Source organism: Erinaceus europaeus, chromosome 17 (assembly GCF_950295315.1).
Source record: "Erinaceus europaeus chromosome 17, mEriEur2.1, whole genome shotgun sequence".
In the NCBI taxonomy this organism is placed as follows: domain Eukaryota; kingdom Metazoa; phylum Chordata; class Mammalia; order Eulipotyphla; family Erinaceidae; genus Erinaceus; species Erinaceus europaeus.
Genome location: NC_080178.1, coordinates 67,004,414 through 67,018,789, shown reverse-complemented (window position 1 = coordinate 67,018,789; position 14,376 = coordinate 67,004,414). Strand labels below are relative to the sequence as shown.

Here is a 14,376-nt window from a genome sequence, read left to right as displayed (position 1 = left end):
AGCTGTCAGCACACAACACCTTCCACCAACTTGATCTCTTTCTCCCCCTAGGACATTGGTTCCTCACAGGCTGTAGAGCTCCCTCCCACCTCCTTCCTTTACAGTTCTTGGATCTGCTGCAGTAGATCACAGCTTCGTAAGTTTCATCCTATGTTTTCTCTCTCTTTGTTGCTTTAGCCCCATCTCTGAGTGAGAGTCTCCAATATTCACCACTTTTCTGGTTGGTTTCATCTAAAATGATGTCTTCATGTTCTAGCCAAGGTGTAGCAAAAGGTTAGATTTCATCATTTGCTATAGTTTTGTGGTATTCTGTTGTATCAGATTAGTTCTCTGCTTTGATTCTGATGTAAGGCTCCATGCTGTTATTCTACACTGATCTCCAGATGACCTCTAAGGGGGAGGAGAGAATGACAGACACCTGCAGACCTTCTTCACGGCCCATGAAGCCACTCGCCTTCAGGTGGTGAGCCTGGGCTCAAACCAGCATCCATACTCTCGGTCCTTGTGCTTTGCTCCATGTGCGCTTAACCCACTGCGCTACCACCCGGCCCCCCAAGAAAACATTTTGAAGGTACAGAAATAACCAGTTTTTTTTTTTTTTGTAAGAAGGAGCATCAGAATTTGAAGAATGAAGAAATTATTTCAGAATTTAATTTGTGTTTCTCTTTAATCTTTGGTCTCTGAGTTAGGGGGTTCAGCGAGATTTGTCACTCACTTGTTTATAAGTCATAATGTTGTAGGCAGGTAGAGATCCAGTTGCTTTTAATACCATACTTTCTTCAGTAATCTCTGAATTCCTTGCTTGATCTCCTGGGTTCTGACTCCATAAACAATGGGGTTGAGGGCTGCAGGGATGACATGGTGGAGAACGTTGAGCAAGACTGGCACATCAGGAGGGACTTTCTTCTTCACTGCATGAGTGAGGACAAAAACCAGAAGAATGGTGCTGAAGAAAAGGATAAGGATGAAGTGGGAACCACATGTGCTTAGGGCCTTGACAACTGCGCCCTCTGCCTTGAGTCTTAGCACAGCTCTCAGTATGAGGGTATAGGAGAGGAAGATGAGGATGAGGTCAGATCCTAGCAGGGTCCAGCCACCAGCAAATTGGTAGACACGATTGATGGTGACATCATCACAGGAGAGCCTGGAGACAGACATGTTGGCACAGATACAGTTCTCAATGATATTTCTCGTACAGTAATTGAGCCGTGCTGAGAGAATGGGAATGGGCACTACAAGAAGGACACTTCTTGTCAAAATGAAGATGGCAGCCTTGGATACAAATTGATCAGTGATGATAGATGGGTATCTTAGTGGGTGGCAGATGGCTATATAACGGTCATAGGCCATGACCATGAATGTGCAAGACTCCATGGCTAGGAAACAATTCATGATGAACATCTGGAAGAAGCAGGCAGAGAAGCTGATGGACCTGAGGTCAAACCAGAAGATGGCCAGGACCTTGGGGATGACAGTGAGGCAGAGCACGATGTCCAACAGGGAGAGGAGGCTGAGCAGGTAGTACATGGGCTGGTGCAAGGAGGCTTCTAACCAGATGGTGGTGAGGAGGGTGGCATTGGCCCCCATGGCCAGGACACAGAGGATGCTGAGAGGTAGAGACAGCCAGAATTGCCAGCCAGGAGACCTGACAAAACAATTCAGGATGAAGTCTGAAACCTCAGCTGAGAGGGTGGCATTTTGTGGTTTTGCCATGTCTTGTCATGTATTTCTGTAGATTTCTTTAGGTGATCTGTAAAATTTGGATAAAAAATGCTAGTGATTCAACATATAGGGATTCAAAATGATTTGTTTTATCTAGGTGGAACTTGTGGATACCAGCAGGTTGTCTAGAGCCAAAGAAACATGTTTATTTATTGTGTCATGTCATTGGATATAACTATTACTTTAGATAGTAATAGATAGTATAGAGAGTGAGGTAGTAGGTTTTGTTTATGCATATTTGACTTGTTCCTTTGTTTTTCATAGAATTAGACACAAACTAAAAGGAGAAAGCTATACTACTTAGATAATAATAATTATCCCTGCCACTAGAGGCATTACAGATGTGACTGCTGTGTCACATGTGTGTCATTAGGTGGCAGATAGAAGAGAATCTTGTCTAAGTGCAGTGCTCTGTGCTCACTGGGTGATTGATAGCCTGACAGTCAACACAGCGGTCTGGCCTGTTACTGCGTGTTGATTGGTGACCTGAGTCCTATGGTGTAAAAAAGCTCTCATTCTTGCTTAGTTCCTGCCTGCCCTCAAATCTCGAGGCAACACTGTGACCTGAAGAGTGGTGTCCATCCTTTTTGATGAAGTCATGGCTCACCATTCAAGGGGAAGGTGACTGTTAGCTTGTGACAATGACCTTATGGAATGTCTGACCTCTATTCACACCCAGGTTACCAACCAGCCCAGCATCAGAGGTGGTGTTAGTAGATCATCTGAGAGACCTAATCATCAAATAGTGTGTTGACATTACCAGACAGACCAGTACACCATCCTCAACCTGGTAGCAGATGTCAAGAGACCAGGAACATGCTGGAAAGCTACTGGGCATCCTCCAGAGGTGTTAACACAATCATGGGGATCCACAGCTGATCAAGCCCAAGGCCTCATAGCACTGAGCACTCCCCCACTGCTCTCCTAGTTCATGAATCTGGGAGAGAGCCGGGTGTATTTAGTTCCCAAAAGTGAAATTAAAGAAAGGGATTTTGTGAAACTTGAAAATAAACGCCTGACTTCTATGAAAAAAATTATTATTATTAATTTTTTTGTGTGGCACGCAAGTCTCTCAATTCGCACTTCTAGGTTTCTTCTTTTGTAAAATGACCACACAGAGACTACCAAATCTTCAGTTTACTATACTCAGGTCAGCACCAGAACTTGGTGGTAAGTAGGGACTGGTAAATGTCCCTAGTTCTTTATGCCATATTCCTCTTTGATCATTAAACTGTACTTATTTTTTTAAGATTAAAAGAGTTTTATGCTAAAATTAAAGATATATATTGTTTTTCTACCAGACCACTGCTTAGCTCTGGCTTATGATAGTATAGAGAATTGAACCTGGGCAGGCAATGGCAAACCCTGTTTCGCGCTCACAGAACTATACAGATGGACTTGGGTTCAAGCCTTTGCTCCCTCCTGCATCAGGGATGTTTCATGAGTGGCAAAGCAGGTCTGCAGATTCTTATCTTTCCCTTTCTATCCACCCCTCTTCACTCTATTTTTCTCTGTCCTATTGAATAAAACAGAAGAAAAAAAAGGCTGCCAGGAATGGTGGATTTGTAGTGCTGACACCAAGCCCCATCTATTGGAGGCTAAAACGAGAGAGAGAGAGAGAGAGAGAGAGGAAATTGAATCTGGAACCTCTAGAACCTTAGGCATTAAAGTATTCAGCATATTCACAAGGTTAGATCCAAAGTCATACTAAAATTAAATTACATTTAAATTTTGTCTAAAAATTCATTTTCTTTTTGGACTTTGAATCCTGCCAAGAAATTGATTTGTTTTTCTAATTCTCATATCTTTGTATTTGGAGGATTCTTAATATGTGGAAGAAACATTCTCAAAAGGGAAATGAGTAATTCCACTTAGCTTTGAGGCAGTGTCATTTCTCATTAAACATGGTAAAATACTGGTTCTTCTGATTTCAGTACTGAAGGTGCTTTATAGATGATATCTTTGTTTAAAGTCTTCGTATCTTCTATTTTCCCTTCCTACCTTCAATACAATGAGCTAGGGAACCTTCTTAGCTTCGGAGTGTTAGTTCATGGTTGCTTTTATACTTTTATTATTCTGGGGCTGGGCGGAGGTGCACTTGGCTAAGTGCACACAATACTTTTATTATTTAACCTTTTCCCCCATGAAATTTTGCCAGTACTAGAATCACAAAATTAAACAAGAACTGTTTTAAGAGGTAAAAAATTAACTAGCCTATGGACAATGAATCATAAAGACAAATGTCGTAAGTAATGGAAGTCTCTTTAAGAAATGGCTGTGAGAGAATACAGAAGGACTAAGTCTGACGGGGGAAATCAAACTGGCTGGAGAAAAACAGAGTGAATAATTGATGCGGTTCCTTCATTTATACAAAAGTATACTACAAAGACAAAAAAGTCGCAGTTTCTCCCCTCTGTGAATTGTGAAATAAGAGTCCCGAGAAGGCACTTCCCACTAGGAATAGCAAAGAGGATCACCTGAGATTGTGCCAAGATTCAGATGACTTTGGGAACCCACCAAGTTAAGGATGAGTGCAAACACCTGTTGCTCCTGGGCAGCAAGGAGCTTAAGGTGAGATTCCTGGGCTGAAAACCCATATGGACTCCAGAGCATAACAGCCAAGCATTTTGCCAGTTGAGGCACCACCTCCAGTCTGTTTTTATCAACAAAAAGACTGCTGAAGGCAGGAGAGGACTCCCTTTTGGCTCACCAAATGCAACTGTGAGTCTCCAGTCTCCATTGCTACTGTCCCTTGGAGGCTGGAGCAGCAGTGGGGAAGCCCTGTGCTGACATGGGGAGGGGGGGGCAGAGATCTGACTGAGAAACTCAGGAGAAGACAAACACTCCTAGTGGTCTAGAGGTGGGGCTGTAAAGTGGGAGCCTTCCACATTGTTCTCCTGATGAACTGGGAGACAAGGTGAATAATTGCCTCAGAACCCATGGAGTACAAATGGGATTTGTTTAGAAACTCACAGGGCCAGGGAGTGCTGCCTGGCTTGGCTCTGCCTGTTGGCTTTGGACCCTTGGGGCATGGGAGTCTCTTAGCATAAGCACTGTGTTATCTCTCCTTCACTCTGTTTCTGTTTTATCTCTTGGCCAGGAGTGAGTAATTAAGCTAAAAAACATCTACTTAGAGTCCAAAGAAGGTATATGCCAATTTTTCTGTGGTCATTTTCATGACCACAATCCATTGTTTCAATCCATTGAACATACATCTGTCCACACATAGAAAGTCTCTGCTCATGTTGTTTTTGTGGTAGGAGACCAGTTTTCATCAGCAGTTTGAAGGTCACCTTGTTTGTTTCTCATCAGGCTGACTAATATAAGATCACATACTCATTTAGAGATCTTACTACTTACTGAGGACTGCGCTCAAGCAGTCTAGGGTAGTCTACTACTTAATAGCCCAATATCCTCAGACATACATTTTTGTTATCACTATATTAAAAACAAAGCAACTTTCATCTTACAGTCTTTATCCATCTCTTCTAGAGTGTGCTAATAGGAATGCTGTGGGTTAGTCTGGAGTAGTTTCTATGAACCTAATAAGCAAATCTGTGACCACATACTTACCACACCAACCCTCTAAAAAGAGACATGACACAATTAATAGTTTTGAAAATGGAATTTGATATAAAAGAAGTTTTGGAGTGGGAGCAGGCTAGAAAGGAAGCTTTCATAAACACCATGAACCAGAACTGAACAAGATTTCTACAGGGTTGGAAACATCCTTTTCAAACTGAACAAAGTAGGCACACTATCCAGGCAAGTTATCTGGGTGGCTCTGGAATTCGCCTCTATATGCTTTTAGGTGTTTCCAACACAGTCCTCCTGTACACTCAGTGCCACTGGTCATTTTTCAGCAGTCTGGACTCTTCAGTCATTTTCTTTCTACTTTTTGTTCTGACTCTTGCTTCCTACCAGTTAGGACTCAATACAAGTTCCCGTACCCCACTTTTTCTTTTGTCTGCATGGTTATCACTGGGGCTTGGTGCCTGCACAACAAATCCACTGCCCCTGGAGGCCATTTTTTTCCCCATTTTGTTGCCCTTGTTGAAAATTCCACTGTTATTTTGTGCTTACTCTTACTTCCTGCCTGGGTTTACTCTCTAAATGGCAATCTCCTAGGAGTCTCTAATATACATTTGGACTTATTTTCTTATTTTTCTTTTTCGTAAACTCCATGCGTTTTTTTCCTCAACTCAATTTTTCTCATTGAGTGCATCCAGCAACAGATACGTCACTGATCTGGGCATAGGTTCCTGTTTGGGTAGCAGTAGCTTATGGAAATTCTGTATATTGAGCTGAAATACCAGAGAAACTATTTTCTTAGCTGCAGAAACCTACAACTGTGGTCTTTGTGCTCAGCTGTGATGTCAACACACACTCAGTTCAACTCCTATCCCAGGATTCCGTCACGTGCAGGCACATCTTCGCCTTGAAGTTTCCTAAGTTCCATATTCCTAGTGGAAACCCCAGTTTTTCTTTTATTTTTGTGGGAATGTGAGATAGAGGCATAGATAAAGATAGTGATACACAAACAAAGGGAGAGTAGACAAAAAATAGAGATGGGCAGAGAGGAAGAGAGACAGAGGGACGGTGAAAACATCGTTCCATTATTCATGGAGTCCCATTTTATCTTTGTTGTTCTCCTGTAGTGTGGAGGCTAAACTAAGCCTAGCAACTTACACATACAAGGCAGATGCTCAACTGCTGAATCACTCCCCAGATTTTCTGGAACTCAGAGCACCACCAGCACCCAGTCATCAACTTTTAACTCCAGCTTGTCTCATTCTCTGTCACACCAAGTAAAACATGAGAGGAGGCTGAGCAAAAGGAAAGCAAATGAGAGAAGGTCTCAGAGTACAGACTCTAGCTTGTGCCCCCTGAGCCAAGAGAGGATGTAGTCTCTACTAACCCGTTTTTAAAGGATTTCAGCACTATGACCCAGGATTGGCAAGGATCACAATCTGGACTGAAGAAATGGTCTACTGTCTTCTGCTGAATCTTGGTGTAGCTGCCTCTCAGGCAACCTCTACTGACGCTCACGATTTGTAGCATGGGCCTGAGGTCCAGGGAGAGCAAGCCTCTGGTTAGCTCCCCAAGTATCTGGAGCTAGTTATAAGTCCAGTGCCTCTGGGACTGTGCCTTTTGGGAACTTTGAGTTTTCTGTGTAAATTTCCCTTAAGGGATATTCCACAGGATCACAAAGGCATATTTTTTACCTCCCCCTTTTTTAAGCATTGTCTTATAAAACATGTATTAATATCTCTTTGCAGCTTATACTGTCAAGAGTAGAAGCTACAAAGTTATAGTATAAACTGATATAGTCATACCAGCTATGAAAATTTGTAATTCTGTCACGTAACTTTTTAAAATAAATTGATTCTACTTAAATTTTTTTTTATTAACTTCATTTATTGGATAGAGACAGTCAGAAATAGAGAGGGGAAGGAGAGGTAGAGGGGAAGAGAGACAGATACCTACAGCATTGCTTCACTACTTGCATAGCTTTCCTTTTGTAGGTGGGGAGCAGGGGCTCGAACCTAGGTCTTTGCATATTGTAACATGTGTACTTGACTTGGTGCACCACCACCTGGCCCCTAGATTCTACTTTTGAGTCTCTAATACTAATCTGACATGGTCACTTTTGGTATCTCTTTGACCTCCCCACAATCTACCAATTTTGTCTGAATTATATTTCTAATTAATACTACATGTTCAGTGATTTATTCTAAAACATTTATATATATTAAACACATTCTAGGTATTTAGTAGTGGGTACAACAGACAAAAATTCCTTTCTTCATGCTAAAGAAAATAAAGAAGTAACATTTGTGATAATTAGGTCGTGCTAAATGAAGAGTAAATAGAGAAGGCATTAAAAAAAATGTTTATGTTTAGGAGAATGTTCTTGGATACTGTTTTAAATACAGTGGCCAGGAGACCCAATGGTTCTCAGGAGGAGAGTTAATGTAGACAGAGTAATAGTAAGTAAAATTTCCAGAGGAAGTAGAAATTTAATGGGTTTTGTTTGTTTCTCACTTTGAGAAACTGCTGGAAGGTAGTTTACACTGAGTAGACAGAAGTGGGTGGTGGCTAGGTAGGTGAAGGTTTGGTTAAAACAATTTTTTTTTCCATTGCCACCAGGCAATTAAAAAACTCAGAGCTGGCACTGTAAATCCACTGCTCCTGTCAACTATTTTTTTTCTTCTTTCTTTCTTTCTTTGCCATTTTTTAAATTTATTTATAAAGAGGAAACATTGACAAAACCATAGGATAAGAGGGGTACAACTCCACACAATTCCCACCACCAGCTCTTGGTATCCCATCCCCTTCCCTGATAGCTTTCCTATTCTTTATCTCTCTGGGAGTATGGACCCAAGGTCATTGTGGGATGCAGAAGGTGGAAGGTCTGGCTTCTGTAATAGCTTCCCTGCTGAACAAGGGTCTTTTAAATTTTTATTTGGCAGAATAACGAGAAATTGAGAGGGGTGGGAAAAGTAGAGAAAGTGAGATAAAGACATCCACAGACTTGTCCCACTGTTCATAAAACGTTCCCTCTGCAGGCGGGGACCAAAGGTTTAACTTGGGCCTTTGCTCATAGTGGTGTGTGCAGTCAACCAGCTGTACCATCACTTGAGGGCTGAGATTTTATAGGGGCTTTTAAGCCTTTGTAAGGATTTTTTTTTTCCTCCAGGGTTATTGCGGGGGCTCGGTGCTTACACTACGAATTCACTGCTCCTGGAGGCTGTATTTCCCTTTTGTTGACCTTGTTTATCATTATTGTTATTGTTGCTATCGTTGTTGGCTAGGATGGTAAGAAACCGAGACAGAGGAGAAGACAGAGAGGGGGAAAGAAAGATACCAGCATACAGCTTCACCGCTTGTGAAGCGACCCCCGCCCTGCAGGTGGGGAGCCAGGGGCTCAAACCCAGATCCTTAAGCAGGTCCTTGTGCATCATGCTATGTGGCTTAACCTGCTGCACTACCGCCTGGCTTTGTTTTATTTTATTAAGGATTTTATGTTTTATTCAGAACAAGTCATGAAGCTGTGCAGAGCTTTTGTTACAATGGTGACATGAAACCAGATTTCTATTTTAAACTGGTACTTTAAATGGCTACTGTATTTTGCCTTGGCTGTGGAAAACAAGTTCAGAAGCAAAACAAACAAACAAACACAAAACTGAGAAGCCAAACAAACAAAAACCCAAGCTCCATTCTCTTACAGGAGGTTGCTACAATAATCTAGATTTGGGGGAAAGGTGGCAGAGCTTTGAGATGACAGATGGGGAGAAATGGTGAAATTATAATTTTGATGAGGCTTCCTAATGAATTAGTGGATGTTTTTGAGAAGAACACAGACACACATCTAATGTATTGAGAAAAAAAAAAAAAAAGGATAGAGTTGACATTATGTGGAATAGAGATGTTACAGAGAATTATGCTTGTAGGTTTTGGACCAAGGTGATTCAATTCCCTAATCTGATCTTCTCTTTTTATTCTGCATACTTATTATCCCACTGTTCATATGTAGCTTTCTGAATTCATTTAGAGAAAAAGTTTATTGTCTTCTGGTCTTCCAAAGCACTTTAAATGTTTCAAACTGAACCTGTAACACTTTAATGCAATTGATTTTTTATATATTTTTGCTTATCCATTAATCCATGTGCTTTGAGTCATATTACCAAGATTTATTTATGTTGGATTTCCACTTTATAGTTCTATGTGAGGTACAAAATAGCTTTCAAGAAATGTATTTTGAGTGCTTGAAGGGAAATGTTAAATTGTAGTGGTTATTTCATTTTTTTCCACAGTTACTTTAAAATTTTAAAAGTTATTTTTGAAGTCATTCCACTATCATTGCATACTGATAATTCCCACTGACCACACACATCTGTAAGTATTTTTCACTTCCACTGGCTTTGATCCACCTTTTTTTTTTTTTTTTTTTTTTGCATGAACAGAAAATTAGGTTTGGTGTTTAACTCATCAAAATCCATAGCTGCCGGTCTGGGTAGGGTAGTGATTAATTATACATCTATATCCTTAGTTTTTGCTTGGAAACCAGAGACTGGTAAGCAGGAAGATGTGACTCTGGGTACGAGGGAAACCGTGCTACTCATATCATCTGGCATGTGCAGAGAGAAGAAATATTAAGACTGCATTTCTCTCAGTCTCTTCCAAGTGTGATTCTGCAAATTCTTGATCAAGAAAAGCAAATCAAGATCATAATTACTTTCTGCTGTCATCCACCCTTCCTTAGTAATTTCCAGATCCCTTGTTTAATCTCCTGGGTTCGTACCCCATACACAATGGGATTGAGAGCTGCTGGAATTACATGATGCAGGACATTAAGTAAGACAGGGATATCAGGAGAAACTTTTTTCTTAGCCATATGAGTAAATATAAAAACCAACAGGATAGTGCTAAAGAAGAGAATGAGAATGAAATGAGAGCCACAAGTGCTCAGAGCTTTGGCTGCTGCCCCCTTTGCCTTCAGTCTAAGAACAGCTCGGAGAATAAACGTATAGGAAAGAAAGATGAGGATGAGGTCAGAGCCCAGAAGAGTCCAGGCTACAATCAACTGGTAGATTTTGTTAAGGACAACATTATTACAAGAGAGCTTGGACACAGAGAGGTTGGCACAGATACAGTTCTCAATGATATTTTTCCCACAGTACTGGAGCTGGGCAGAGAGAATGGGGATAGGTGCAGTGAGAAATGCATTCCGGGTCAGGATGAAAACAACAGCCTTTGCCACAAATTGGTTAGTGATGATGGATGGATAGCGAAGAGGCTTGCAGATGGCTACATAGCGGTCATAGGCCATGACCAGGAACGTGCAGGATTCCATGGGCAGGAAACTGTTCATGATGAACATCTGGAGGAAGCAGGCAGAGAAGCTGATGGGTTGGAGGTCAAACCAGAAGATGACCAAGACCTTTGGGATGACTGTGAGGCAGAGAACAATGTCCAGTAGGGATAGAAGGCTGAGTAGGTAGTACATGGGTTGGTGCAGGGATGTCTCCAGCCAGATGGTGATGAGGAGGGTGGCGTTGGCCCCCATGGCTAAGAGAAAGAGGAGGCTGAGGGGCAGGGACAGTACACATTGCCAGATGGGTGACCTGACAAAACAATTCAGGAGGAACTCAGAGACTTCAACAGAGAGGGAACTGTTGTAAGGCATCACTGGCAGTGACTGGAGTGAGAAGCAGACGTCTCTGAGTAGCTGGAGAACAGAGAAGTCTATTACTATAGACTCTGATGATTATAGACCTATCCTGGAGGGTCCACAAGGGTAAAAATACAACTCACCTCATACACCCACATTTCTTGTACCTAACATTTTTTTTTGATGTATGAGGTATCTAAGAAATATTTAGGGGGCTGGGAGGTGGCACACCTGGATAAGCATACATAGTTACCAAGCTCAGGGACCTGGGTTCAAGCCCCCACTCTTCACCTGCAGGGAGTCTGCTTCATGAGGGGTGAAGCAGGTCTATAGATGTCTTTCTCTTTTTCTCTCTATTTCCTCATCTCTCAATTTCCCTCTGTCCTATATAAGAAAAATTAGAAAAAAAAAAAAAAAAGAAAAATGGCTGCCAGGAGTGGTGGGTTCATAGTGCTGACACCCAGCCCCAGCAATAACCATAATGGTGGCACTAAAAAATAAGATATACATTAAAAATTTTTTTTATAATTTATTTCTTTATTGGGGAATTAATGTTTTACATTCATCAGTAAATACAATAGTTTGTACATGCATAACATTCCCCAGATTCCCATTTAACAATACAACCCCCACTATGTCATTCATCATCTTTCATGGACCTGTATTCTCCCCACCCACCAACCCACCCCAGAGTCTTTTACTTTGGTGTAATACTCCAATTCCAAAACCTCATCACAGACCCCTGCAAGCGTCAACCCGGCTTTGACCTAGCACGTTATGATTGGGCCCTCCTCAATTGCTATGGAACAGGACATGGCCGGTGCACCGCTATGTTCCATCGCTGGGGAGCCAGAGACTACCCGAACTGCCCCTGCAGCTACAGACAGACTATGACCCACATAGTCAACGACTGCCATCTCTCCAGATTCAAAGGAGGTCTCGAAACTTTACATCAGGCTCAACCTGACGCTGTTGACTGGCTACGGAAGAAGGGCAAACGCTAGAAGAAGAAGCACCACGTGCACTTAACCTGCTGCACTACAGCCCGACTCCTGTTTTTTTTTTTTTTTTTATCATTGTGTAAAGCAACTCAGGTGCAAAAGACAAAATTGAGCCTCAGATGAGCAGGCGGGCCAGGGCGGGAGGACTACTAGGTGATCTCCCATGTAAATAGGGCTTTACAACAGTTTGAATGAAGGTTTGCACCAGAAATAAATCAAATCCTTAATCTTTATTCCTCATGTCTACCTGAAATTTCATTGATAGGAAATACATTAAAATTTACTTTGTAGAAAGGATTTCTTGTAAATACTGAACCACTGACAGATAACCCTCAGGGGGAGTTGGGAGTAGCACAGCGGGTTAAGTGCCTGTGGCACAAAGCGCAAGGAACTGGTGTTAGGATCCTGGTTTGAACCCCGGCTCCCCACCTGCAGGGGAGTCACTTCACAAGCGGTGAAGCAGGTCTGCAGGTGTTCATATTTCTGTCTTCCTCTCCTCTCTCCATTTCTCTCTGTCCTATCCAACAACAATGACATCAATAACAACAACAATCACTACAACAATAAAACAACAAGGGCAACAAAAGGAAATAAATAAATATTAAAAATAACAATAATAACAGCACTCAGACTTAAGTGGGTGTCTTGCACCAAAACCAAGACTCTGGGAAAAGAGGGGCAGGGAGTGGGTGCAGAGAGCCTTGGGTTCTTTTGCACGATGATGGAGAAGGACCCAAGCTGGGGTGAAAATGCTCTGTGGACACTTGACATGGGGGAGATGAGAAATATGTGTTAAAAACCATACTATAGGGAGTTGGGTGGTAGCGCAGAGGGTTAAGCGCAGGTGGCGCAAAGCACAAGGACTGGCGGAAGGATCCCGGTTCGAGCCCCCGGCTCCCCACCTGCAGGGGAGTCGCTTCACAGGCAGCGAAGCAGGTCTGCAGGTGTCTGTCTTTCTCTCCCCCTCTCTGTCTTCCCCTCCTCTCTCCATTTCTCTCTGTCCTATCCAACAACGATGACATCAATAACAACAACAATAAACAACAAGGGCAACAAAAGGGAATAAATAAAATTAATTAAAATTTTAAAAACCTACTATAGCCCATTAACCCCCAATAAAATAATAAAATAAATATCTACTAAAAATGAAAACAATAACAAAGGGGAAAGAGAAAATAAAAACAAGTGGAAAGTAGTTCTCACAGTTTGCTTCTGCGGAGGGTATCTCTTGGTCTGGAGAAGTTGTGTATGGTTGTGTGAAACGGTGGAATAGATGAAAAATAGTCTGAGAGGGTAGAAAGTGTTAGACTGAGAATAGAATGGCTAAAGGAAGTGGAGAAGTAAAGGGCGGAGAAAGTATTTTCAGGGAATAAAAAGGCAATAGTTGGGGGCTGGTTGATTGACTGCACATGTTACAAAGCACAAGGAACTGGGTTCGAACCTCCAGTCCCCATCTACTTGGGGAAGGCTTTGCTGGTGAAGCAGTGCTGCAAGCATCTCTCTTTCTCTCCCTTTCTATCTCCCCTTACTTTCAATTTCTGGCTAGCTCTGTCCAACAAATAAAGATATTTTTTTAAAAAAAATCACAAAAAAACAATAGTAGTAGACTCAGTAGACATTTTAAAATAGAATGTCAGAACCCTCTTACTCTTTCAATTCTGCGTGCTTCTTAATATTCCCCTAAGAAGTAAACAAAGGTTTGTCAAGATATCTCCTACATAAGATTTTGTCTCGTATCTTTATACACCTATTTGTACAGCATTGCTCTCCAGGAAACCAAGAAACCTCTGGTTGACTTCTCCATCTTTTGCTTTGTTTATCTTTCTCTCACACCTCAAGTTCTTCTTCTCAAACTTCCACATTACAGTTTTTCCTGCAGCACAACTAACTTCAGTTTGAGCACAACTCCTACTCTAACTAGAAATCCAATATTATTGTGGTGGCTTGGTGATTATTGTTATTATTATTATTTTGGTATAATATAATAATAGTTTGGTAGGGTCAAACTTACTAGGTGGAGATCTTTATCTCTGTCAGGGATGGGTATTTCAGGTTCTGTCTGGATCTGCCGCTCTGGCTTTCAGAATGGAGAATTTATGCTTGAGCTTCAGTTTCCTCTGCTTCCCCAGGGAAGACTGCTTTTCTGGCCTTAAATGGGCAGTGTCAAGAGCCAAACCTTTTCTTATCCTTCAGGGAGAAAGGTTTTCTCTCAACTCTTCCCATTCTGTGGTCTGCATCGCCTCAGAACTAATCACTGCACTAGTTGAATAGGTAGGATATTCTACCTTGCAGATGAAAGAATATTTCACTATACAAAAACAAAACACTTGAGTTAAAGGATTCAAGAGAAAATACCAGTGGGTGTTGAGTTCTGTTTTTTCAGAAACTTATTGATAGAAAGTGGGCAAAATGTATTTAAAGTCAACCATGTGTACTTCTGTATTAATAGTCTGTAGTAACTGAAAGCACGTGGATCAG

General features: G+C 41.7%; 2 protein-coding genes and 1 non-coding gene across 3 annotated transcripts; 1 reads left to right on the top strand and 2 right to left on the bottom strand.

The window, feature by feature from the left end:
• Positions 1-582: 582 nt before the first annotated feature.
• LOC132534085 (olfactory receptor 56A3) lies at positions 583-1,713 on the bottom strand. Its single transcript, XM_060177514.1, has one exon. It carries the CDS (start codon positions 1,711-1,713, stop codon positions 763-765), a length of 951 nt encoding a protein of 316 aa, XP_060033497.1. The 3' UTR covers positions 583-762.
• Positions 1,714-2,041: 328 nt separating this feature from the next.
• LOC132534212 (small nucleolar RNA SNORA17) lies at positions 2,042-2,166 on the top strand. The gene has a single exon (XR_009545884.1). It is a non-coding gene; the product is annotated as a small nucleolar RNA SNORA17 (small nucleolar RNA).
• A 7,804-nt stretch (positions 2,167-9,970) lies between these two features.
• LOC103122903 (olfactory receptor 56A3-like) lies at positions 9,971-10,912 on the bottom strand. Its single transcript, XM_007533519.1, has one exon. The coding sequence runs from the start codon at positions 10,910-10,912 to the stop codon at positions 9,971-9,973; it is 942 nt and encodes a 313-aa protein (XP_007533581.1).
• Positions 10,913-14,376: the final 3,464 nt, after the last annotated feature.

Coding starts and splice junctions, on each gene's coding strand:
- LOC132534085 (XM_060177514.1), bottom strand. CDS start 1,713: ATGGCAAAACCACAAAATGCCACCCTCTCAGCTGAGGTTTCAGACTTC.
- LOC103122903 (XM_007533519.1), bottom strand. CDS start 10,912: ATGCCTTACAACAGTTCCCTCTCTGTTGAAGTCTCTGAGTTCCTCCTG.